Source organism: Aquarana catesbeiana, linkage group LG01, assembly GCF_042186555.1.
Source record: "Aquarana catesbeiana isolate 2022-GZ linkage group LG01, ASM4218655v1, whole genome shotgun sequence".
Classification (NCBI taxonomy): Eukaryota; Metazoa; Chordata; class Amphibia; order Anura; family Ranidae; genus Aquarana; species Aquarana catesbeiana.
In genome coordinates, this window is record NC_133324.1 from 502771458 (window position 1) to 502798884 (window position 27427).

Sequence of the window (27427 nt, forward strand, 5' to 3'; positions counted from 1 at the left end):
AGTTATTGCCCTGCTTAGCTTAGTATCGTCCCCAAATACAAAGATTGAGCTGTTTATACCTTCCTCCAGGTCATTTATGAATAAAAATTAAATAGGATTGGTCCCAGGACAGTACACTGGGGGACCCCACTTTCTACCCGGACCATTCCGAGTACTCCCCATTATCACTACCTTCTGAACTCTCCCATGTAGCCAGTTTTCAATCCATGTACTCACCCTATGGTCCATGCCAATGGGCCTTGCTTTGTACAGTAAACATTTATGGGGAACTGTATCAAATGTTTTGCAAAATCCAGATACACCACGTCTACGGGCCTTCCTTGATCTAGATGGCAGGTCACCTCCTCATAATAGGTGAATTGATTGGTTTGGCAAGAATGATTCTTCATGAATCCATGCTGATTACTGCTAATGATACTGTTGTCATTACTAAAATCTTGCATATAGTCCCTTATCATCCCCTCCAATTGATGTTGGGCTAACTGGTCTGTAATTCCCAGGGATGTATCCCTTTTTTAAATATTGGTGCTACATTTGGCTTTTCTCCAATCAGCTGGTACCATTCCAGTCAGTAGACTGTTCGTAAAAATTTAGGAACAATGGTCTGGCAATTACTTGACTGAGTTCCTTAAGGACCCTCGGGTGCAAGCCATCTACTCCCAGTGACTTATGTTAAGTTTTTCAAATCTAATTCTAACTTTGTCCTCTGTTAGCCATGAGGGCGCTTCCTGTGACATGTCATGAGGCTAAACATTGCTGTTTTGGTTACTGAAGCCCCCCCCCCCGATTCCCTCGTGAAGACTGAGGAGAAGAATAAATTCAGTCCCTTCGCCATCTCTCCATCCTTAGTAACCAGATTCCCTTCATCATTCTTCGTGGGACCAATATGATCTGACCTCCCTTTTTACTATTTATGTACTTAAAGAATTTCTTGGGATTTATTTTACTCTCCTCCGCTATGTGTCTTTCGTGTTCTATCTTAGCCGCCCTGATTGCACCCTTACATTTCTTGTTGCATTCTTTGTAAAGTTGGAAGGCTGATGATGATCCCTCAAGCCTTGTATTTTTTGAAGGCCTTCTCCTTTGCTTTTATATGCATTTTTACGTTGGAGTTAAGCCACCAAGGACTTTTATTAACTGTTTTAAATTTATTTCCCATTGGGATGCACTGGCTAATGCTCTTATTTAATATGCTCTTAAAGCATACACATTTTTCCTTCGTGTTCTTTATTCCTAAGATTTTATCCCAATTATTATCTTCTAGCAAGGATCGTAGTTTAGGGAAGTTGGCTGTTTTGAAATTCAGTGTCTTTTGTATTCCCCTTTATGATTCCTATTTGTGTGATTTATACAAAAATGAATTGACCTGTGATCGCTGTTTCTTAAATTGCCCCGTATTTCCACATCTGGGATCAGGTCTGTATTGTTGGTAATCAGTAGTTCTAGTAACGCTTTGTTTATAGTTGGTGCATTTACCATATGACCCATGAAACTGTCCTGCAAGACATTTAGGAACTGGCGAGCCTTAGATGAATTTATGGTTCCTTCCACCCAGTCTATGTCTGGATAATTAAAATCCCTCATTAAAATGACACTTCCCATTCTTGCCACCAATCCAAAATTGTGATAGGAGGTCCGCCTCCTCCCTCTGGTTAGGGGGCCTATAGCATACTTTCCCCTTAAGTTCCTTCCTTTTGTAGCTCTACCCATAAGGATTCCACCTCCTCCCTTGCTCCCTTAGTGATGTCATCTCTCACATTCACTTGTACATCATTTTTAAAATACAGGCATACCCCTCCTCCCTTTTTACCCTCTCTATCCCTACGATATAGGGAATACCCTTGAATGGTTGCCAGCCAATCATGAGAGCCATTGCTGAGCCTATCATCTACTAGGACCCCCAGGTCCTTTTCCATCCTAGATTCCCTGTTCCTTCTATAGAGCTAGTAACCGACTGAGAAGTCGCCCCAGTTCTCCAGGAACCCAAACTCCTCCTTTTTACACCAGCTCCTCAGCCACTTGTTTAGTTCCCTAATCTCCCTCTGCCTTGCTGGTGTGGCTCAAGGTACTGGTAGTATTTCTGAGAATACTACCTTGGAGGCCCTTTTCCTCTAATTAGCTCCTAAGTCCCTAAAATCATTTTTTAGGACACTTCATCTTCCTCTCTCTTTTTTTATTGGTGCCAACGTGCACCATGACAGCTTGGTCTTCCCCAGCCCCTCCCAGTAATCTGTCCACCAGATCCGTGATGTGCCAAACCCAAGCGCCCGGTAGACAAAATACAGTTTGGCGCTTCAGGTCTTTGTGACAGATTGCCCTCTCTGTCCTTCTAAGAACTGAGTTCCCTACCAGCAGAATCTGTCTCTCCTTTCCCCTGGCTTTACTCCCACGCTCCACTGAAGGAGTTATACCCCTGGCAGCTAGGGGGGTCGCTAAGCTCCAGCAATGCTGGTCCCTGACTGGTTTCACCAGTGTCACTCAACAGGGCGTACTTATTGGGATGTTCCAGCCCAGGACCGGCCTCCCTGACTCTTTCCCCTCTATCCTTTCTGCCTGCCCCTCTTTATCTCCACTCGCCTCTGTGCTGGCCCCTGCCAGCACATGCCTGGTACGATCCCAACTCTCCTGTAGTATGGAGGGACTTCTCAGTGTTGACAGTTGCTTCCCTAGATTCAGAACCTGGGCTTCCAGGGAAACAATGTGCTTACATTTTGCACAGCAGTATTCGCCCTCTATTAAATGATCAAGGAACGCATATGCCGCAAGATGTACACCGAATCGCCCTCCGGGCATCATACCCACTAATTTAATGGGGATTGGGGATTATACTCTGTCCAATTTAACGAACAACTAGCTTCCTGACACTAATACTCAACAATACACAGGTTCTCAATAAGACAATACACAGGTACTCAGAGCCCATGTGCAACTCAGTGCACATGAAAGAGCACTTCAAGGCAAAATTAAAGGAAAAATATATTTTGTACATCTCCGCTATGTATGCTCTCCTTTCCCCATTTATTTATCCCTTTAAACATACTGCAAGTCCAAAAAAATAACCGTTGATGTGTGCTTCCACTTTCCTCTTTGATATGATAACACTGCTCTGAATTCCTAGGCTGAGGCTCATGTTGTCATTGATTACAAAGAACACATACCTCTGCTCATCTCTTCCCTCCGTTCATCTCATCTCCATAACCTAAATTTGTGCACTGGCAGAAAGTACAGGAAGTTATCAGCTTCCAGAAATTCTGGGTAGTTTATTGCACTTATCAACCGGATATAATTGAGCAGAGTAATATTCAAATTCATTGACTGTTGAGAGCTGAAGCCATGGACTGCCAGAAAGATTTGCCATTAATGCAAGTTTTGGTATGTTAACTAGATTATTATTATTATTATTATTATACAGGATTTATATAGCGCCGACAGTTTACGCAGCGCTTTACAACAACATTAGGGCAGACAGTACAAGTACAATACAATTCAATACAGGAGGAATCAGAGGGCCCTGCTCGTTAGAGCTTACAATCTAGGAGATAATAATTCTTTATTGTTCTATTCATAAGCTTGCAATTGGTCTCAAATTGGCTTTTGGTGCAGGGTTGTCGCTGTTAACACTGCACTCTGAGGATGAATGAGAAGAAGCCATGGATGAAAAGAGGCATATAATAGAGAAGTCCGTAAATAGGATGTTTTTTTTTTTTTTTGTGGACAGAGGACTGTTTCAGTAGCTGTTTAAATTTTGAGGCAATTTGCCCTTGTGCTAACGTAACACAGCTTCGTAACACACTGTATATGTCTTTCTAGCTTCCACTCTTTGCCTTTTGTAATGTCTTATATTACTGGTGAATTAAGTGATCTGTTTTATTAAATATAAGTACCTGAAATAAATAAATTAAAGGCTTAATTACCATTTTAAAAAGCTGTCTGTTTGCACCCCTGGCTTTATTAAATGTTTGCTTTGTGCAAGCCCCTTTAATAGCCTTTAATATTCAGCCCGTGAGTATGGCAGCCAGGCCGGCAAAAGCCGGATGAACGTCTGGCTCCTGTTGAAGAGGCATGACCGAAAAAGGTCTGCCGATCGGCTCCCGATCAGCGCTCTCAGCCAATGGCTGAGTTGTTAGATTGAAAAGATTCTATCCTGGGCAGAACTTCATGTTCCAGTCTTATGCGCTGTTCACTTTCCATGTGTGGACAATTGGCAGGCAGACTACCTGTGCCAGCATCACCTGGATCTGGGGGAATGAAGCTTACACCCAGAAGTGTTTCAGAACCTGTGTAACAGGTGGGGGGTACCAGATGTGGACCTCCTTGCCTCCAGATTCACCAAGTTGGGGAGGTTTGTCTGCAGTTGCAGAGATCTTCTAGCATAAACAGTGGATGCTTTGGTTGCTCCATAGGATCAGTACATCCGATCAATGCCTTTCCTCCTCTGAAGCTCTTTCCTCGTTTTACGCTGCAAGATCAAAATGGAGGGCACTTTCTTATAGCTCCGTGCTGGCTCAGGCGTGTGTGGTATTGCAACCTAATCGAACTTTTAGAAGACACCCAATGAGCTTTTCCAGATCCACCAGATCTCCTATTTCAAGGACTATTTTACCACCTTGCTTCATGGTTATTGGCATTAAAAGACATCTCTTTCGAAGCCTAGGTCTTGATGTTTTTAAAAGGTATAAAGTCTACCTCTTGTAAGGTCTACCATTGAACAAGGTAGGCTTACGATCTTAGCCTTTACAATATTTTTTCAATGACTGCTGGCTTCCCATTCACTCACCTAAACTGCTTTACAGGGTGTTTCTATGCTTCATGCACATTATACACCCTCTTGCACCCACGTTTATTGAGCCTTAGGCCCCTTTCATACTCGTACGACTTGTCCCACGATTTGGGACTGCAAAGTAGCATGACAAGTCCTTCCCCATGATTTCCAATGACTACCATTCATATTAGTACGACTTCAAAGTAGTCCCTGCACTACTTTGGTCCGACTTTGATCCTACTTCAGCCCATTGAATATTACTGAAGTCAGATCGCCGTATTAACTGATCCGACTTTGGCATGCGACTTCGGCATTGGTTCCCCCTCAAAGAGCATACCAGGCCCTTCAGTCTGGTATGGCTTTTAAGGGGAACCCCCATGCTGAAAAACGGCGCGGGGGGGTCCCCCCAAATCCATACCAGACCCTTATGTGAGCGCGCAGCCCGGCAGGTCAGGAAAGGGGTGGGAATGCGCGACCGCCCCCCACCTGAACTGTACCAGGCCGCATGCCCTCAACTTGGGGGGGTGGGTGCTTTGAGACAGGGGGGCCCTGCGCCCCCACCCCAAAGCACCTTGTCCCCGTGTTGATGAGGACAAGGGCCTCTTCCCGACAACCCTGGCTGTTGGTTGTCAAGGTCTGCTGGCGGGGGGCTTATCGGAATCTGGAAGCCCCCTTTAACAAGGGGGCTCCCAGATCCCGGCCCCCCACCATATGTGAATGAGTATCAGGTTCATTGTACTCCTACCCATTCACCTAAAAAAAGTGTCAAAAACACAGTACACATGTTTTTAAAGTAATTGGCAGCTCCAGGGTTTCTTCCAACTTCTTTTCCCCTCTCTGGCTCTTCTGCCTCCTCTGCTGATGTCTTCTGCCTCTGCCGGTTCTTCTCATTTTTCCGGGTCTCCTCCACTCTTCGCTGATGTCTTATAGCCTTCTCCGGTTCTTCTCCCTCTGTCCGCTGTCTTCTGCCTCTGCTGGGTCTTCTCCGCTATCTTCTCACTCTTTTGCTGGGTCTTCTCCGCTATCTTCTCACTCTTTTGCTGGGTCTTCTCTGCTGTCTTCTCTCTCTGTTCTTCCGATGTTGACTCGATGCTCTCTCCCGCTCTAATGCTGGGTGCGCGGTGTGCCACTATTTATATTGGTATGGGGGCAGGGTCACCGAAGGCCCACCCCTTATGATGTCACCACCCATCTTGCCCCGGGCGGTGACAGCATTGCCCCATCATGCCTTGGGTGGTGACATAAAGGGCGGGCCTCCGGTGACCCACCCCATGCCAATATAAGTAGTGGCACACCGCGCACCCAGCATTAGAGCGGGAGAGAGCGTCGAGTCAACATCGGAAGAAGAACAGAGGGAGAAGACAGCGGAGAAGGCCCAGCAAAAGAGCAAGAAGATAGCGGAGAAGACCTGGCAGAGGCAGAAGACAACGGACAGAGGGAGAAGAACCAGAGAGGGCTAGAAGACATCAGCGGAGAAGAACCAGAGAGGGGAGAAGAACCAGCAGAGGCAGAAGACGTTGCCAGAAGAGCCGGAGAAGAAGTCGGAAGATACCCCCGGAGCTGCCTAATAAATTACTTTAAAAACATGTGTTCTGTGTCTTGTGTTTGACACTTTTTATTTTAGGTGAACGGGTAGGGGTACAATGTACCCGATACTCATTCACATATGGTGGGAGCCGGGTTCTGGGGGCCCCCTTGTTAAAGTGGGCTTCCAGATTCCGATAAGGCCCCCGCCCGCAGACCCCAGCAACCAATGTCCAGGGTTGTCAGGAAGAGGCTCTTGTCCTCATCAACATGGGGACAAGGTGCTTTGGGGGTGGGGGGCGCAGCCACCCATGTTGAGGGCATGCGGCCGGGTTGAGGAAGGGGGGGGGCTCGCTCGTCCCCACCCCCTTTCCTGACCTGCCATGCTGTGTGCTCGGATAAGGGTCTGGTATGGATTTGGGGGGTTCCACGCCATTTTTCGGTGTGGGTTTCCCCTTAAAATCCATGCCAGACTGTAGGGCCTGGTATGTTCTTGGAGGGGGAACCCATGCCAGTTATTTTTACATTGTGCGTGGAGTTCCCCCTAAGATTCATACTAGACAGTGCCTGGTATTGTTGGGGATCAAAGTCGGACTTCAAGTCGCAGGACAAATTTTGGATCCACAGTCGTATGACTGTTTTGTTGAAATCACGGCCGCAAAATCGCAGCAAAAATCACACAACTTTGAAATCGCACAAGTGTGAAAGGGGCCTTAATGGGGCTGCCTTATAGCAGTGTGCCTTGACACACAGTAGTATGAATAGACCTCTTACATGTCAGCTGGATTGGTTAATCCTGGGTATTTGTTGGATGTCTGTGCGGGCTAAATTTGACTACTTCCGGTTTGCGGTCCATGCTGGTTGTTGTCCCCTTCCACTGACGTCATTTCCAGGATTCACGTCCCGCGCATTCAGAGTCAGATTGCTCCACCAGTGCTTCCAGAGCTTGTGGCTTCCATCTCTGGTCACCCTGGGATCTTCTGCTGCTGCATATCGACACCCCTGGAAACCTATAACACACTGGGACCTTCCTGATGCCGGATCACCTGCCTTATAAACATGTGAAATGCTCACTTCATTCTTACATCCTGTAAGTGTTTTTAATCCTTTTTGGGGATATTAAAAGTTTTAATTCTGCACTTAGATATATGCCTTTTCTTCTGTTTGTCACATATACTAGGTAGCTTTGCTGCCAAAAAATGTGACCATGTAAGTTTTTTTATTTTTTTTAATTGATTTAAATAGTACTTTATGTTGCATGTGACACTAAAATATATCCTTATTCTCCAAAAATCATTCATACACATCCTATACTTTACTGAACTGTAATCTATTTTTAGTGAAATTGTTACGTTCTGTGTTTTTCTGCCTTTTTGTAAAGTCCTCAATGAGCTCCCGAACCTCTCCTTTTCCGCTTCACTTTTCACATTTGTTTGGAACGAGCAGCGCACACTTGTTGCGGTCATGTGCCCTACTCTATGTGCACTATACACCCCATAGACCATGGTCCATCTCAGGAGCAATCAAGAAAGGGTGGCTACTTTCCTACATACAGTGGGACCACGGAGAACAAATGTAGCCACTCTCTCACAGAAATGAAGATCACAGCAGCAAAAAAAAAAAAAAATAGAATTTGGAGGAGGCTGAGAGCAATAGAACGAAGGTACTTTTTTGAGTTAGGAATATGTATTCAAATAACATTTTAGTTTAGTGTCACTTTAAGGTGTCAAACAGTGTGTGTGTGTGTGTTTTTGTCAGATTGGTATAGTTCAGTAGGTTTATACGTCTCAGTGTAACTTGTCTCTCACTGACAATTTATGCTTTTCTTGATATTGATTTTTCTTGTAGCTGGCAAGGAGGGGGTTAATCACGTAATTTCTTTTCACCCATGCACATCAAGGGTTTAGTGGGTAAGGGGAAAGCTTTGGAACAGAGGGAGGGGGGGTTCAAAAGGGGAGGGAGATCACGGGCTGGTCTGTTTCCAACAGCTATGTGATTGGTTAAGTGTAAGGGCGGCGCTTTGGTAGCTGCAAAGTCCTGGAGTGGATTAAGTCAATCTGAAACACACAAATGTGTTTCGTACTCCTAATGACCTTATACAAGTTCACTGCTGTCCCTAAGTGTAGGTTAACAGTCTAGCGTTAACAAGTGATAACGGAAAATTTGTCATAAGAGTGCAAACAAACAGCAGAAGCAGATCAAAGAATATACAAAAATAACAACAAGTCAACCTACTTATTTATACAAGCCAGCGTAATATAAAGAGCGTGTTTATGCATGTGATGGAAACGGGCAATATGCAAAGTAAAAAACCTAGCAAACTCCTGAATACACATATTATGTATGAACCTGCGCATTTATATAACAAATAAGGCATACATGTAACTGGTACACAAGCAGATAGTTTCACTTTAATTCTGTTCTGTCTGTGGTGCCTAAAAATGTATTATTTGTCAATGATGTGCAATGTGCTTATTCTACATTTGTGTGCATATTGATAGAATTGCAAGATTACATCCCCATGTTACTATAGCATGGTAAAGTGAGCTGAATAGTTGCAAGAAGCGGTGATTTATTACCTTCCGCAATACTATCCATATACACAATTATCTTTAAAGCTGAACATAAACTAATAGATTTTTTTTTTTATCTTAAGAGAACATATCCCCCAATCCATACTGAGCAGCACAGATGTACAAAGTTCCTACTGAGGCTATTGTATTCTGACAGCAGTGCTGGCAGCTGTCAGAATACAGTGGGCACTGAGAAACCATGACTTGTGCTGATTGGCCGCAGTCCATGTTCAGCTGAGAATTATCCACCTGGTGCTTTCGATTTTTGGATTGTCGTGCAGAAAGGTGCCAACAGGGCCACCCACTGCTTGAATTTTGTCCAGTTTATCAGAAACCATCTGAAATGTGATAGGTGTATGGCCTGCCTACTACAAAGAAGGCCTAATTACTGTATATACTCGTGTATAAGTCAAATTTTTCAGCCCCTTTTTTGGGGCTGAAAGTGCCCCCTTCGACTTATACACGAGTCACCGCCGTCTGCCTACATGATCAGCGTGTCATGCAGGCAGACGGCGGCCAGCGTGTGCTACATAGCACTCGGCAGCGGCTCTCACAGTTTAAAAGCCGCGCCTCCTTGTCTGTGATAGGCAGTCAGTGTACAGCCTATCACGGACATTCTCTCATCCTCGTCCGTGGTATGAGGATGAGAGAATGTCCGTGATTGGCTGACCGCTAACTGCTGGGAAATTGAGTTTTTTGGACGAGGAGACGGCGCGGCTTTTGAACAGTGAATGGCCGCCGAATACTACACGGTGATCGGTGCAGAGCGGCGCACGGAGGATGCACAGGACACAGGTAGGATACACACACACACACAGACACATGCACATGCACACAGGTACATATACACATGACAGATACACAGGTACATGCACAAATACACAGGTACATGACACAGGTACATATGCACATGACACATATGCACAGGACACATATGCACAGGACACAGGGAGGTATACAGCTGCAGATGGGCATTGTTGACCCTCTTTTTCCACTCACAGTAGCTGTGCATTTCTCACCCTCGTCTTATACTCGGGTCAATAAGTTTTTCCCATTTTTTTGTGGTAAATTAGGGTCTCGACTTATACTCGGAATGACTTATACTCGAGTATACGGTATATATTTGTTTTACGATTAATTGCTGGGCAACAGTAGGGAATGAGATCACTTCCTGGTCTGTAAAGCTCTGTGCATTTCTACATGTATTTTAAAGTGCCGATTCACACAGGGGCAACGTGACTTCAGCGCGACTTTAAGCAACTTACAACGCGACTTCAAGTCACGTCCAGGGCAGGCGACTTTGGCTGTGGCTAATCACAGAATAATCAGCTCTCTGGGAGGGAAGGGTTTGCCTGTGTAAACTAATTTCTTTTCCTGTAAAGTCACATAGTTAGTCAGGTTGAAAAAAGACACAAGTCCACCCAGTTCAACCTTAAAAACAATAAATAAAATAAAAAATATCGTACAATCCAATATACCCAATTTTATACCCTTAGTTGATCCAGAGGAAGGCAAAAAACCCCAGCAGAGCATGCTCCAATTTGCTACAGCAGGGGAAAAAATACCTTCCTGATCCCCCAAGAGGCAATCGGATTTTCCCTGGATCAACTTTACCTATACATGTTAGTACCCAGTTATGTTATGTACATTTAGGAAAGTATCCAGGCTTTTCTTAAAGCAATCTACAGAGCTGGCCAGAGCCACCTCTGTCGGGAGTCTATTCCACATTTTCACAGCTCTTACTGTGAAGAATCCTCTGCGTTTTTGGAGATGAAATCTCTTTTCCTGTAGAGGTAAAGAGTGCCCCCATGTCCTCTGGGTTGACCGTAAAGAGAATAACTCAACACCAAGTTCACTATATGGACCCCTTATATATTTGAACATGTTGATCATATCCCCCCTTGTTCTCCTCTTCTCAAGAGTGAATAAATTCAGTTCCTCTAATTTTTCCTCATAGCTGAGCTCCTCCATGCCTCTTATCAGTTTGGTTGCCCTTCTCTGCACTTTCTCCAGTTCCCAGATATGCTTTTTGAGAACTGGTGCCCAAAACTGAACTGCATATTCCAGATGAGGTCTTACTAATGATTTGAACAGGGGCAAAATTATATCTCTCTCTCTAGAGTCCATACCTCTCTTAATACAAGAAAGGACTTTGCTCACTTTGGAAAACGGAGCTTGGCATTGCATGCTATTATTGAGCTTATGATCTACCAAAACACCCAGATCCTTCTCCACCACAGATTCCCCCAGTTGTACTCCCCCTAGCATGTATGATGCATGCATATTCTTAACATTAAACCTCATCTGCCACATAGTCGCCCAATTAGACAGTGCAAGTCGCTTCAATATAGATGGAGATCTGACTTGGAGGCGACTTCCATTGAATTCTATGGGTACAGGTCGCCTAGAAGTCACCTTAAAGTAGTACAGGAACCTTTTCTGAAGTTGGAGCGACTTCAGTAGTGTACATTAAGATGGCTCTCATTGACTATAATGAAATTCCCAATGTCAAGGGACTTGGGGCAACTTGAGGGCTGACAAGTCGGATCCCAAGTCATTATAGTGTGAACCGACCCAAAAGGTAACTTGGCAAATGTTTCCGAAAAATTGACCTAGCACAGTAACCATTTCTTCAAATGTGCCAAAAATTAATTTAATGCATTAAGGTACAAAATATCCCACTACTTGTTCCCCCCCCTCCCCTCTCAACACTTACCTGAGTCTTCTCTTGATCCAGCTCTATCCACATCTGCAGAACCTCTGGTCTCTCATTCCTGCTCTCAGGATACACTGAAAGCAGCGGGAGCCATTGGATCCTATATATAAAACACAAAGCGCTGTGATGCTAAATAGCTGATAATTACACATAAAACCAAGTGAGGCTACTATCAAAAGAGAGTGTTTTCAGAGTCACTTAAAAAGAATAAATAATGATATTTGAAGCGCTTCACAATGTGCATGAAAATGAATATATAAGAATAAATATAAATAGTCAAATAAATCCAGCGGTGAGTAAAAATTCCTAAAAAATCCAGCAATCAAAATAGTGTAAAATTATAAAAAATTAGTGACACCAAATGTGTAAAAAATTCACATAAAAAATCCACATAAAAATAAATATATAGGGATGTATTCAGAAGGTTCAATTATACAGGTGTAGAATCCTGATTGGTATAGAGCTTTTGATCACTAGCAAAGCTGTTTAAAAACACTTGCTTAATTAAGGTGCTCATTGATAGTACCAATGTGTTTTTTGCTTCTATTCACAACCAATGTGAGAATCATAAACAGGCAGATAAGAGAAAAAACCAATCATTGTGCAATAGTTAGGATACCAAGGTACACAGGCAAACTTCAATCCACTCACGTGTGCCTTATAATGATAAGGCATATGCAGGTTTTACTATAGCAGTCAGCCGCCTTAGACAGGAGCAGATTCAGTGCAGTACACTGTGTGAAACTGCTGATCTGCACAGAGCGTCCTTGGCTCCTCCCACGCGTTACATCACAGTCACGTGACTTTTTCAAGGATCCTTGAAAAAGTCACGTGACTGTGATGTAACGCGTGGGAGGAGCCAAGGACGCTCTGTGCAGATCAGCAGTTTCACACAGTGTACTGCACTGAATCTGCTCCTGTCTAAGGCGGCTGACTGCTATAGTAAAACCTGCATATGCCTTATCATTATAAGGCACACGTGAGTGGATTGAAGTTTGCCTGTGTACCTTGGTATCCTAACTATTGCACAATGATTGGTTTTTTCTCTTATCTGCCTGTTTATGATTCTCACATTGGTTGTGAATAGAAGCAAAAAACACATTGGTACTATCAATGAGCACCTTAATTAAGCAAGTGTTTTTAAACAGCTTTGCTAGTGATCAAAAGCTCTATACCAGTCAGGATTCTACACCTGTATAATTGAACCTTCTGAATACATCCCTATATATTTATTTTTATGTGGATTTTTTATGTGAATTTTTTACACATTTGGTGTCACTAATTTTTTATAATTTTACACTATTTTGATTGCTGGATTTTTTAGGAATTTTTACCCACCGCTGGATTTATTTGACTATTTATATTTATTCTTATATATTCATTTTCATGCACATTGTGAAGCGCTTCAAATATCATTATTTAGCCATTGGATCCTGTTGCTGTCAGCCAGATACAGTGAGGAGGGAGCGGGGGTGTGGGTGTGTCTATGGACGGCTATGGGGGCACACGGAGAATAGGACAGCGCCAGCAGGGAACAGCTAAAGAAGAGGTAAGGGACTGCTCTGTGCAATATCATTGCACAGAGCAGGAAAGTTTAACACTTTTTCTATAGGAATAAAAAAAATTAGCCTCTAGAACGGGGGTGTGGAACTCCATTTCATCATAGGCTGCATCAGCATAATGATTGTCCTCAAAGGACCGGTTGTATCTGTAAGACTATATACATTTATCCAGGGCTTTTTTCTCTGAGAATAGAGAAAGACGTTATTCTTTTTACGAAATGTGTGTCGGGCAGGCCCTATACGTGATGCCTTTATGATATCTCACTGCTGGAACACCGAGATTGCCTGCTCAGGAAACCGCTCTGTGCATCTTTTAATGCAATTTTACTGTAGAAAATATGTAAGTGCACTTCTATTGTTAAAGATACAGATTTTATTTAAACATATTGCGCTATGAGATGTCGTTTTCTTGCTTTGCATTACATTGCTGGGAGAGTTTGCAGAAAGGGAATGAGGAGTGACAGGAAGACATCCTGGGTATTTTAAATGCGCTGTTGACCATATAATTTGGTCCACACTATCTGGTAAGAAGCCAACCTTATCTTATATCATGAGTGATATCACTGTGGTGATCAGCGTTGGATGTAACAACTATTTATTCCTTGGATTGCTTATATTTATTGGATAAGCATGTCATTCACTTGCACTTGCACTTGGATATACACCTTATTTTTTGGGGGGGATGTTGCACATGAATTACTTCTTTTAGAATTTTTAATTCATGAATTGGAACCTATTATTTGTTTATAGGATTTGAATATTGGGTTTTCAACACACTAATTGTATTATGTTGGTGTATTTCTTATGAAATGTAAATTTGAATTTATTTCACAGTTTTGCACTTTATGATTCAAGGTTTTTATCATTAATTTATATTAGCATTTTATGTATATTAAGTACGGTATATTTTCTATTCTGTTGTATTAATTTAACACCACACTATTTGATTTAATTAAATGGGTGCAGGAACTCAACCACGCTGAACCTCGTTGAATGGTGGGTGTGACCACGTTGCATTAACCGTGGGGGATTCCAAAGGGGCAATAAATACCAGGAGTGCTTTATGTGCAGAGTTCAGGGGGGCTCTGTGTACAGAGTGCAGTGTTGAGGAGTTCACTACATACAAAGTGCAGGATTTAGGGGTGTGCTATGCACAGTGTGCAGGGTTCAGCTCTTTCATAGGCTGTCCACATCTCACTTCCACCCTTCCCCCTGGGTGCAAGGGCCACATGAAGTGGTCTAGTGGGCCTTGTGTTTGACACATATACTCTAGAACCACTTGAAGGTTAGTTCAATTTTAATCAAATCTGATACAAAATCTGTGTAGCCAGTTTTAAAACATGTTAACATGGGTCTTATTATTGAATTATATAGCAAATTGTGTCTGTCAGTTGAAACCAATCAAATTCTAGCTGTCAATCAGATTTTACTGTTTTTAGTTTATGAATACGTTTTATGGCCCACAGTGGCAAGCACAATGACGGAGGATGTGCTCTCTTGCTTTACTGTAACTTCAGTTTTGTTATACTTTTCTTTAAAGTGTAAGTTCACCTTTACAGAAAATCTGCAAGGTAAACTTACACTGGACTCTGCCAGCTCACACTCTCTCCTGTGAGCTGACAGGCGATGAACAGTCATGTGATCGCTCCTTGGAGCTCATGGCCACTCCCATTTCATATGGCGTGCGTTCCACGGGCTGGCCACACCCACCTCCCTACGATGGCCATTGATATTCCCAGCCCGCCCCCAGACCCGCCCCCCCCCACCAACATTTAAAGCTTTCTGTCATGTCCTCAGCACACTGCATACCTGCGTCTCAGACAGAGAGACAGCTCCTCAGGCTTCTGCGGCTCTGGCACCATCCCTGGACACCTCTTACACCTTCCCATTGCACGAATTAGGCGGTCCCTGCCCCCAGGGACGTGTACAGGCTGCAGCACTTCCCCATACTTCCTTGAAGACAGGTCAGTTATGATCACTCAGTACCGGTCCATATCTATGTACTAGTGTCCTGAGGGACCCTTTATTTCAGGTCGCTCTCCTATCCCCCTGTTTATCCTCCCTCTCCCTCTGCAGGCTTACCCAACAATCCTGCACTACCGAAAAAGAAACACATACAACTCTCATACTATACCATGTAAGTAGGTGCGTTTGCACATCATCTTCTCTTCTAGCAATCAACACCACTGCACCCTTGTACTCGCATAACTCATATGCATATTCTATGTTTCAATCTGTTCACATGTGACACTTCCTGTCACCATGCTACACTAACTGTATATTCCAACTTACTGTCAGTACAGGCACATGTCACATGCACCTAGGTGAGCTCCATTTATATGACTATATCTATATATTATTATTATTATTATTATATTATATATATTTTTTTTTTTCTGTCCGTGTGGACGTATATTCACAACTGTATGGTCACACCTGTGCTCTTTGATGTGCATTCTGTGCCCATTTGTTTACTTCCACACTTTGTGCCTGCACGATTTCCTCTGTGTTGACAGAAATGTTCACGCACGCGTACGTATGTCCTTTGCACGTAAACACAACTTGACATATCAAGTAGTGAGAAATGGTCCTTTAGTGTTTCTCTGTGTATCCAATATCACTCACAGGTTTCCTATATGCATATGTACCCATTTATTTATTTCATGTTATGCCTAATTTTATATCTAGGCTTTTATGTATATGTATTTATGTGTGTGTGTGTATGTGTATATATATATATATATATATATATTCATGTTTTTTGCTTCAATGTTTATCATCAATCAATTATCAATTTGCCTCTATATTGATATGGCACCTTCCATCTATTTTTACTGTTTTTAATGTAATTTTTCCATATACGTCTCCAGTCTGTAGTGTACAGCGCACACTTACCAAGTGCTCCTCACTATCCTGTTTTTGATCTATATTCCACCTAGAACGTTTGGAAGTGGACTGTTATGGAGCTCAGAATAAGTAACTATACATCACAGGACATACCCTCCTACTAGCCACTCCGCCTCATGTACACATGTCAGCTTACTGGCTTACACAGACTTTGTTCCTGTTCTCTCAGGCTCTGATGAAGAGGTCACCCTCGAAACGTGTCAGCCTTGTTTAAACATCTGCCTCTGCATGGGCATATCCCCATTTTAACCTTCAGTGTATATTCTGTCACCTGTTTTTATGAAAGTATTATTTGTATTATTCAGATGGGTATATTTATTTGTTTGTAATCCATTATACATGATTAAACCAAATATGTTTTGATGGAAGCGGTTGACCACGCGCCCTCCATCCACCACCTTCCACAAAGTAAACTTACACTGGACCCCCTCCCCATCCCCCCCGGTCCCGCTAACCTGGACTGACAGCTCGTATCGCCGCCGTACCGGTCTGGGGATTTGAAATCCCTGTGACTTTCTCTCTTCTTTGCCTGCAGTGACAGGACAAGCTATGCGGGGTTCTGATTGGTCGGTGCCGCCCATATGACGGCACCGACCAATTAGAATGCTCCTAAACGTAATTCCTGACAAGGCACGTTTTGGAGATTAAGCTGTGGGGGATTTCTAAGCCCCCGACGGTGAGGTGGCGACCCGGTGTGTCAGTGCGGGTGATCGCCGCGCTGCAGGTCAGCAGGACTGGTGTGTGTGTGTGTGTGTGTGTGTGTGTGTGTGGGGGGGGGGGGGGTGTGGAGGGTGTCCTGTGTAAGTTCACCATGCAGACTTTTCTGTAAAGGTGAACTTGCTCTTTAAGGTCTTGTTTAAACTTGCAGTTGGGGGGCTGTAAATTCACGTTTTTACTGTTCCCTTAAGCTGCAAAGGCAACCAAATTGGGTTGTACACATACACAAGCAAAAACGAGGCCACACTGCAACCACATGCACTAGCTACAGCACAGTGGTGCCACATTTACGAGGTCCAAACAGGTAGTGAGGATGCAACATATCTCCTCCTCACCACCTGTCAAATGCCTCTGAAAAGTGATCCATCACTGATCACTTTTCAGAGCGGGTGAGCAGCCTGAAAACCGAGCTATGAGTGTTCATGGAATCGCTTAAAAGGGGAGCGTCAATGACTGGCGTACTTGTGAACGAGCCCTAAGGGCCGCTTCACACTGCTGCAGTGCGAATTTAGCGTGATTTTGATCCGATTGTATTGCAAATTTGCATTGTGAATTCTTTGTGTTCTTGCGATTCCACTGCAAATTTTGCAATCTATGGAGCTGAATTTGCATCGCACATGGATCAAACTCGAACAGGACCCTTTTTTTACGCAGCTTAGATTTGCAACACATTGATTTGAATGGCACTCATGGAAAATGATGTTATTAAAATGACTTGCGAATCTGAGCGATCACAACGGCTCAAATTGGCAATAGAATTTGCAACAGCGTGAACCGGCCCTAAAAGTAAAATCTCTTATGTTATGATTGGATAGGAAATGTAAGATCTTTAAATTTACTTTGGGTTCTTTCATTCTGCAATGTTTGTTTATTTTGATACTTTTTTGATGTATATATGTGGATTTTTTTTTCTCTTTGCAGTTTGCCCTTCTACATGTAAGCACCAGGTCTGTACTCGTGATAATCGATGCTGCCACAGTGAGTGTCTTGGAAGCTGTACGGAGCCTGATGACCCCTTTAAATGTGTAGCATGCCGAAATTTCCTGCATCAGGGGGAATGCGTTGAGACTTGTCCTAAAGGCTTTTACAGCTTGCATGGGTGGAGGTGCATCACCTTCAGTGAATGCCAAGAACTGCACAATAAAAGTCGAAATTGTCCAGATAACTCTTGCCCTCAGTATGTCATTCACAAAGGCGAGTGCATATCAGAGTGCCCCTCTGGCTATACCACCAACTCTACCACGTAAGTATTTTCTTTTTATCTTGGCTATAATCTATTAGCTTAGTTTGATATTGACGGCACTAAGTTATTTTAAACCTAAAAAAATAAAAGATAAAAAAATATTTACCTCAATAGCCTTTAAAGAATAAAAATCCACTTTGTGTGCACCAAATGTCTTTGAAAATCCTTTTTTTAAATTTTGTAAAAGTAGAACTAGATCACCCCTGTGCTGATCATCCCAGCCTGCGCAGAGAGCAGAGCTGTGTTTTGGATCCAGTAGGTCCAGGATGCCTAGAAACGGGTGCAGATAAAAGACCAGTCAATTGAATAGTTCACACCAGTGCTTGCAGTTTCAGTGTGTTCCAGTTCAATAATTTTTTTTTTTCTGCACTGAACTGTACTGCAACACTGTAAAACGCATAAAAAAAGGCTGGCGTGGGCCTTTGAGGAATATGTGTTCCTTTTTGACAACAGAAGGTTCAAGGCAGGTGTCAACGTTACCCTTTTAGGATAAGTAGTCATCTAGCTCTTGTTTTCGATTGGGGCTCTTGCACACAGGTGCTGGGATCCGTTCAGTGTAAATTTTTTGTAATTGTACATTGAGCCATCCATGTACAGCTCAGTATACAGTCTCTGCATGATTTTTTGCTGAGATAAAGCCATTTTCCTGCACATGCTTGGGAGTTGCATCATCCAGGCTCGGCCAATTAAGTGGCTGGAGATTCTGAACCTGGATGAAGACCAGGAGAAGATGGGAGCGCTAGTGACTGAGGATGGTGTGTTCAGGGTAATGTGCAGTGTTAGTTTTCTGACACACGTTAGAGATTTGCTTTTAGGCCAAAAAGTTCAATTTTGGTCTCATCTGACCAGAGCACCTTCTTCCACATGTTTGCTGTGTCCCCCACAGCATGTCTTCACACAAACCGGAAATAGGACTTCTTATAGCTTTCTTTCAACAATGGCTTTCTTTTTGCCACTCTTCCATAAAGGCCATATTTGTGGTGTGCACGACTAATAGTTGTCCTGTGGACAGATTCTCCCACCTGAGCTGTGGATCTCCGCAGCTCCTCCAGAGCTACCATGGGCCTCTTGACTGCTTCTCTGAATAATGCTCTCCTTGCCCAGACCTGTGAGTTTGGGTGAGCGGCCATGTCTTGGTAGGTTTGCAGTTGTGTCATACTCTTTCCATTTTCAGATGATGGATTAAACAGTGCTCTGTGAGATGTTGAAAGCTTGGTATGTGAGATGTTGAAAGCTTGGTATATTTTTTTATAACATAACCCTGCTTTAAACATCTCCACAGCTTTATCCCTGACTTGTCTAGTGTGTTCCTTGGCCTTCATGATGCTGTTTGTTCAAGGTTCTCTAAGGCTCTGTTTCCACTACTACGAGTTGTGAGACTTGACACATGTGAAGTCGCATGACAAGTCAAAACCCATCTATTTCAATGGTCCCCGTTCTAATTGGTGCGAGTCGCAGCGACTCCAAAAATGGTTTTTGCACTACTTTGTTTCGACATCGGTGCGACTTGTTCTCACATGGTTTTCACTGGTCGCATGACATCGCATCACAAATCGCAGTGTAAATCTCACGACTTTGGAGACGCAATAGTGGAAACATAGCCTAACAAACCTCTGAGGGCTTCACAAAACAGCTGTATTTATACTGAGATTAAATGACACACAGGTGAACTCTATTTACTAATTAGGTGACCTCTGAAGGCAATTGGTTCCACTAGATTTTAGTAAGGGGTATCAGAGTAAAGGGGGCCGAATACAAATGCATGCCACACTTTTCAGCTATTTCTTTGAAAAAAAAAAAGAATTAAAACCGTTCATCATTTTCCTTCCACTTCACTTCACTTATGTGCCACTTTGTGTTGGTCTATCACATAAAACCCCAATAAAATAAATTTATGTTTTTGGTTTTAACATGAGAAAATTTGGAAAATTTCAAGGGGTATGAATACTTTTTCAAGGCACTGTAACTACATTAAACTACATATATCTATTTTCTGGGGTTTTTTTCAGTTAAGTTGTATTGTTTTTGAATGATGGCATATTTTCCTACTTCAGTTCTCATGCTTGCCTGAGTTTTGCTTTTTAATTTGTATAGGCAGTGGATTCAGAATACAGACTTTCATTGCAAGGATGAAGCTAACACTTCCCAACCTATAATGTACACAAAGCTCCCCTGACCATGAGAAACAGCAGGAACTATGCATCTTTGAGTGTGTGTATGCAGGGAGTTATTCCAGGCAGTCTTGACTGTACTGCTGGCACTGCCTGAAGCAGACATCTGTCTATCTAAGCTACTTTGATGTGCAGACTATAAATGCTTTGGATATGTAGAGATCCACTCTGCATAACTGCCCTTTTTGTGTGCCCTTGCGAAGGAACTATGATTTTCTTATGCAGAAAAACCGAGGCCCCATTTTCACCTCAGTGTTTTGTAGCTTAAAAACTTGAAGATGCAAAATGCAGGAGGAGAAAAAAATCTTTTATTCTCTATGGAGATGAGTTACATCTCCACTACAAGTCACCTGAAGCTAAACATTTTTTTGTAGCTCGAATTGGGCAGATTTGTGTTTTTGAAGTGTTTTTTGTGCCATAGAAATGCATGGAAAGCTTGATTTGCGCGTTTTTGAGTGTTTTAGTGTGTGTTGTCGCACGATTCTGAGCGTTTTACTGCTCAAATTCGATAATTAAAAATAAATAATAACAATAAAATAAATAATAATTAAATAAAAAAATAAATACAAATTAATACAAATTAAATAAAATAACCCCAAGATTAACCTCTAATAATAATTCCTAACCCTAATCCTAACCTTAATCTTAACCCCTAACCCTAACCTAACTAAATAAATGAAAAGTAAATACATAATGATAATTAAAATAAATTAACCCAAAACCCTTTACCCCTAACCCCTTACAACAAAAGGTTAAAAATAATAAATGAATAAAGATAAATAATAAATAAAATTGGAAGAGAGGCTGAAAAACAGAGGCTGAAAAACATAGCAACAAATGATGGAACAATATTTTTTATTGGCTAATAAGAAATGCCAAACCTCAAAAATGCTATACTAAAATGCCAATACGTACACCTGAAAAACATGTAAATGCAGCCTTAGTGTGGCCTAAAAAAAGTTATGAATAAAACAGAAATAAAATGTTGACATGTGACAGCTTTACTTTGTCCATGGAGCACACAGTGGCTTCAAAAGCGGCTATGGTGACAGCTCCATTAGGACCCTCTCACATGAGTTTAAGCCAGCCATACATGGATGGAAATTCATCCAAATTGTGATCCATGTATGGGCAGGCTGGTTGTGCAGAAGTATATCTACACTGCTCAAATGCCACCTCCTGTTTTTTTTTAGTTTTTTTTTTTTTTTTTCACAAAGGGATGTGCATGTTCTAAATGCTCCAAAAAAGTGTTTTGACGCATTCAGCATTCCTTTTTTGAAGCATTGCAATTGACTTCAATAGAAGCAGCGGGTTGTGGCAAAGCCTAGAGAACACAACATGCTGTCGAATTCTTGACCTGACACAAAGCAATGCTAATACACAGGTGTATACTGTCCTGTTCCCTGCAATTGTTTTATTTACCTAGCATGTTGGTAGGGTGTATGGGAGCTTAAAAACATGGTTAAACCGTTAGTTTTTGCTGCATCTCTAAGCTCACTGGAAGGGGCCCTACTGTTATTTTGTTTTATTTTTTTTTTTGTCAGTTGTATTTAATTTAAAATTGGTTGCACAAAGCTTGGAAATATTTCATATAATCAAAGAATTGCAAGAATTATTTAATGCATTGTTCTTTATGTAAAACGATTGCCTTTTTTATTTTGGCAGCTTAACATGTGAGCCCTGTGCAGGACCCTGTCCAAAGATATGCTCGGTCCATGGTAAGGAGAAGGTCATAGATTCTGTTACCTCAGCACAAGAACTTCGGGGTTGTACTGTGATTAGTGGAAATTTGGCCATCAATATTCGGGGAGGCAGTGAGTATTAATGCATCTTGTGATATATATATTTAAATGTAAGGCTTGTATTTATCATTTATAGAACAAAACTTAATGTCAAAAATGGATGTTGGAGGCGATTTGGTGTAACCTTAATGTTATACACCACTTTCCTTGGGATCTTATTGAATTGGGCCTAGCATCAGATTTTACTTTTACGTTTAGGTGCATCTCTACCCCAAACCTTTATTTTTTTTTGTTTTGGAGAGAGGTGGAACAGGATAGAACAGAATTTCCGTGCAGTCTTTTATTTCTGTTGGGGAGATTCACTGTTTATCCTGTTGACCACTTAACTGGGACAGGAATTGACAAGAAATGTGTTTGTGCTGAAACATGAGGTGAGGGAAAATATTCAATTGGGGACCTTTGTTTTGGTGACAACTATCTAAGTGGGGATTTTTTTTCCTTTTATTTTGGAGAGACATCCTGTCATGTACTGTTGTGTCCCTGCGACAGAAAATGAAGGAAAATCTTTCCAAAGGGACATATTTAACAAAAAAAAAAATTTGTTCAAATAGTATCTTTGCCTTGAAAAAAGAATATGCATCATAGGCAACTGAAAAATAATATGAAAGTTAAAGTAAGCATTGCTGTCTCTAGAACAGGGGGAGGGGGGGGTGTCAGCAAGCCATCGATCTCAATCTACCCAGTGACCGTAGGCAGCCAGCAGGTAGATCACAAACATGGCCCTGATTTCCCTCAGCCTCCGCTGCACTCATCTTCACTGCAGAGCAGAAAGTGGGAGGCAGAACAGTATTGGCAGAAGGCGTAAGCAGGAGCTGCTTCAGTTAACTTTTTCGAGTTTACCACTGGGCATTCCTAGCAACCAATCATCAGCTTGCTAATATAAAAAGTTAATTCCGGCAACTCCTGCCCTTCGTCCAGTAACACAATGTCAGGTAGAAGAGTGCCATCTACACAGTGCTGTGTGTGTATGTGTGGAGTGGAGGGGTAGGATGATGTGAAGGGCACAGAGGACACTGCTTTGGGGGGGGGGGCAGAAGAGGGCACTGTGGTGGTGGGGGGAAGGACCCTACACTGGAATGGGGGGTGTAGAAATACAGAGGACACTGCTTTAGAGGGAGGCACAGGACACTGCTATGGGGAATGGGAGGGCAGATGACACTATAGTGGGGGGTGATGTGAAGGGGGGCAGAGGGCACTACTATGGGGGGGGCAGGGGAAATTTCTGTGGAGGGACAGAGGGCACTACTGTGTGTGTGTGTGGGGGGGTGGGGTGGGGGGGGGCAAAGGGACAGAGGACACCATTGTGAAGGGATACAGAGGACACTACTGTGGGGAGGGGTGTGATGTGAAGGGGAGCAGAGGATACTACTGTGTGGGGAGCTTGATATTTTTTTTGTTTGTTTTTTTTTTTTCAAGAATAGGGCGCTGCCCAGCCAACTTTTACCCCCTCTTTCCCTGAGGATCCATGTTGTCCAGGTACATCTCAACCTACCCCTGCTCTAGAACATTTTCATGACGTATGACCTCATAACATGACTGATATTCAGAGATATGCCTAAAAGCACTTGAGTGAAGGAAAAGCGAGTTTACAGAGATTATGGTGTTGTGTTTCAAAAAATGTTTTTGTTCCAGCTGACAATACATCTCTCCACTCCAAACATTACTTTTAGTCTTACTTAATTATTATTATCTTTTTTATTTTCCTAGATAATATTGCCACAGAGCTAGAAGCACACCTTGGTCTCATAGAAGAGATTACTGGATACCTTAAAATTAGACGATCTTATGCTTTGGTATCCTTATCATTCTTCCGTAAGCTACGCGTAATAAAAGGTGATACACTGGAAACCGGGTGAGTCCCCTAAATTTGTTACATGATTACATTTTTCTCACTGCAGCATGGGCTTTTTGAAGAATGTTTCAGGCTAAATCACACTTGTTTGTGCATTAACACACACATTATTGTGTGTTGCGAAGCCTTGCATTAAAGTGGTAGTAAACCCTGTACAACCACTACATTACCTACAGGTAATCTTATATTAAGGCTTACTTGTAGGTACTGGGAATATCTCCTAAACCTGTACGGTTTAGGAGATATTTACCATATATGCATGCGCCAACGATCGTGCCATTTCTAAAGGGCCTGTGCCGAGACTGGCGGCTCCCGCGCGCATGCGCAGGATTGACGTCGCGTGTCTCCGGACAGTCGGAGAGCCGGAGTCCGCGGCTCCGGTAAGAATAGGGGTGAAGATGGACTCTTTCACACAGCGGGGACAGCGGTGACATTGCGGGCTTCCTTTGCAGGTAAGTGCAACATAATGGGCTAGTATGCGATGCATACTAGCCCATTATGCTTTTACTTTGCAGGGGAAAAAGAGGAAGTAAAACCCATCAGGGTTTACTTCCTCTTTAAGGTAGCCATTCGTTTTGCATCACCATGCAACTATTGTTTGCTTTTTTTCTTTTTTTTCTTTTTTTCTTTTTTTAACTGTACAAATCCTTTGTGGTAAATGAATGAATGAGAATGAATGTGTGGTAAAGAGTGGTAAGACATGTTTTACCACAATGTACAAGTGTGAATCTAGCTTTAATAGTCTTCTGGTCCCAGCAACACGTTGAATTCAGAGGAGGTTGTAAATCAGGTACAGTATCTCACAAAAGTGAGTACACCACTCACATTTTTGTAAACATTTTATCATATCTTTTCATGTGACAACACTGAAGAAATTACACTTTGCTACAATGTAAAGTAGTGAGTGTACAGCTTGTATAAGGGTCCTTTCACACTGGGGCGGGGGCGTTGTCGGCGGTAAAGCGCCGCTGTTGTAAGCGACGCTTTACAATCGGTATGCAGCCGCTAGCGGGGCGGTTTTACCCCCTGCTAGCAGCCGAGAAAGGGTTAAAACCACCGCAAAGCGCCTCTGCAGAGGTGCTTTGCCGGCAGTATAGCCACGCCGTCCCATTGATTTCAATGGGCAGGAGCGGTAAAGGAGCGGTATACACTCCGCTCCTTCACCGCTCTGAAGATGCTGCTGGCAGGACTTTTTTTACCGTCCTGCCAGCGCATCGCTCCAGTGTGAAAGCCCTCGGGGCTTTCACACTGGAATTAAAGCAGCGGCACTTTCTGGTCGGTTTGCAGGCGCTATTATTAGCGCAATAGCGCCTGCAAACCGCCCCAGTGTGAAAGGACCCTAACAGTGTGAATTTGCTGTGCCCTCAAAATAACTCAACACACAGTCATTAATGTCTAAACCACTGGCAACAAAACTGAATACACCCCTAAGTGAAATGTCCAAATTGGGCCCAAAGTGTCAGTATTTTGTGTGGCCACCATTATTTTACAGCACTACCTTAACCCTCTTGGGCATGGAGTTCACCAGAGCTTCGCAGGTTGCCACCGGAGTCCTCTTCCACTCCTTCATGACGACATCACTGAGCTGGTGGATGTTAGAGACCTTGTGCTCCTCCACCTTCCGTTTGAAGATGTCCCACAGATGCTCAATAGGGTTTAGGTCTAGAGACATGCTTGGCCAGTCCATCACCTTTACCCTCAGCTTCTTTAGCAAGGCAGTGGTCGTCTTGGAGGTGTGTTTGGGGTCGTTATCATGTTGGTATACTGCCCTGTGGTCCAGTCTTCAAAGGGATGGGATCATGCTCTGCTTCAGTATGTCACAGTACATGTTGGCATTCATGGGGCTGGCAGCACTCGTGCAGCCCCAGACCATGATGTTCCCACCACCATACTTGACTTGTCTTTGTACTCCTCACCTGTTGCGGCCACACACGCTTGACACCATCTGAACCAACATGTACTGTAACCAGTGTTATTTCGTCGATTAAAACATTTTAGTCTACTAAATGAATATTATTTTAGTCGACTAAAATATGACTAAAACTAAAATGGCATTTTAGTCAGAAGACTAAAATGGGACTAAAACTAAAATGCCATTTTAGTCAAAAGACTAATGCCCTGTACACACGATCGGACATTGATCGGACATTCCGACAACAAAATCCATGGATTTTTTCCGACAGATGTTGGCCCAAACTTGTTTTCCATACACACGGTCGCACAAAGTTGTCGGAATTTCCGATCGCCAAGAACGTGGTGACGTACACCACATACAACAAGACTAGAAAAGGGCAGTTCTGAACCAAGCACGGCACCCTTTTGGCTCCTTTTGCTAATCTCGTGTTAGTAAAAGTTTGGTGAGAGACGATTCGCGCTTTTTCAGACTCGTGGTTTTCAGATCGTTTTCTGCTGTTCAGTTTCTGCCTGTGGGTTTGTATCTGGTCTTCAGTGCGTGCAGCGAGTACAATTGACTTGTCGTTGTGTTCGTTCGTTACTGATTTTCAGGTCGCTCTTCACAGGCCTTGCTGGTTTTCAGTGCGTTCTGTTACTTCGTTCTAAGCAGCCGACCGTTTTCTAGCCATGTTGCGTATACGTACTCCTCGTAGAGTTCGTGCTGTGCGGGGGCTTGGTGTTGGGGTCCTTACCTTGACACAAGTCCAGTCCATGAGCAGGGTGGGCAGGAGTTCATGGACCAAGAATTGGTTGCTCCAGCGTGACCAGTTCTGTCACATGCCTGAGATCCGTGAGAATAATCCTGATGATTTCAGGAACTTTCTCCGGATGACGGACCCCATATTTCACCGTTTGTTGGCTTTGCTGACCCATTATATTAGCAGGCAGGATACCTGCATGAGGCAAGCCATCACTCTGGAGCAGAGGCTAGTCGCCACCCTGCGGTACCTCAAGGACCTCAAGTTCTCGACAGGCATCTCCCCCCAGGCTCTGGGGATCATTATCCCAGAGACCTGTTCTGCCATCATCCAGGTCCTGCAGAAGGAGTATATTAAGTTAAGATTTATCCTTTAACATCACATTTTATTGTATTTAATGTTTGATAATATATTGTATTTCTTTCCTAATTCCCTAATTACCATGATTGTAATATGCTGTGAATGTCCCCTTTGTCCTCATGCATGCTGGTTTTTTTTTTTTTTTTTTAATTTTGTCCTTCATACATATTTGCCTTCACTTACCTCCCCAGCATGCTCTCCTGGCCCTATATTCACCTCGTGTAGTCACTTAACAATGTATTTTGTCAGCTCCATAGTAGTGCTTTACCCCAAACACCCCCTAAAATGTGTAAAAATGTGATTTGTGCTTTAAATTCAGGCAGAGTAGCAGAGGCTTTTTTTTGGTGTCCCAAAATCATTTGGAACCCTCCCTCCCCCCAACTGCTAGCTCAGCTGATAACAATCCTCTATCTGCCGACTTTGCCAAACCCATACACACTATACCCACCTCTTTAGTGGTCAGATTTATGGATGAATTCCCCAAAGCATGTAGTACAAGGACCTGCCTGATTACTTTCAAATGGTACTGTTTAAAGTTTTTGTATCCTATTATTATCTTGATAGGTAATAGCAGAATGTAAACATGT

The 27427-nt window shown here is 43.0% G+C and overlaps 1 protein-coding gene across 1 annotated transcript in view; it reads left to right on the forward strand.

Moving 5' to 3' along the window:
- The window catches only part of INSR (insulin receptor), a 252051-nt gene that overhangs the window by 117998 nt on the left and 106626 nt on the right, over positions 1–27427 (forward strand). Inside the window, exons 3-5 of the mRNA XM_073593061.1 lie at positions 17683–18004; positions 21841–21989; positions 23685–23829. Of these exons, the coding sequence (XP_073449162.1) occupies positions 17683–18004; positions 21841–21989; positions 23685–23829 (616 nt within the window). The remainder of the gene's footprint in view (positions 1–17682; positions 18005–21840; positions 21990–23684; positions 23830–27427) is intronic.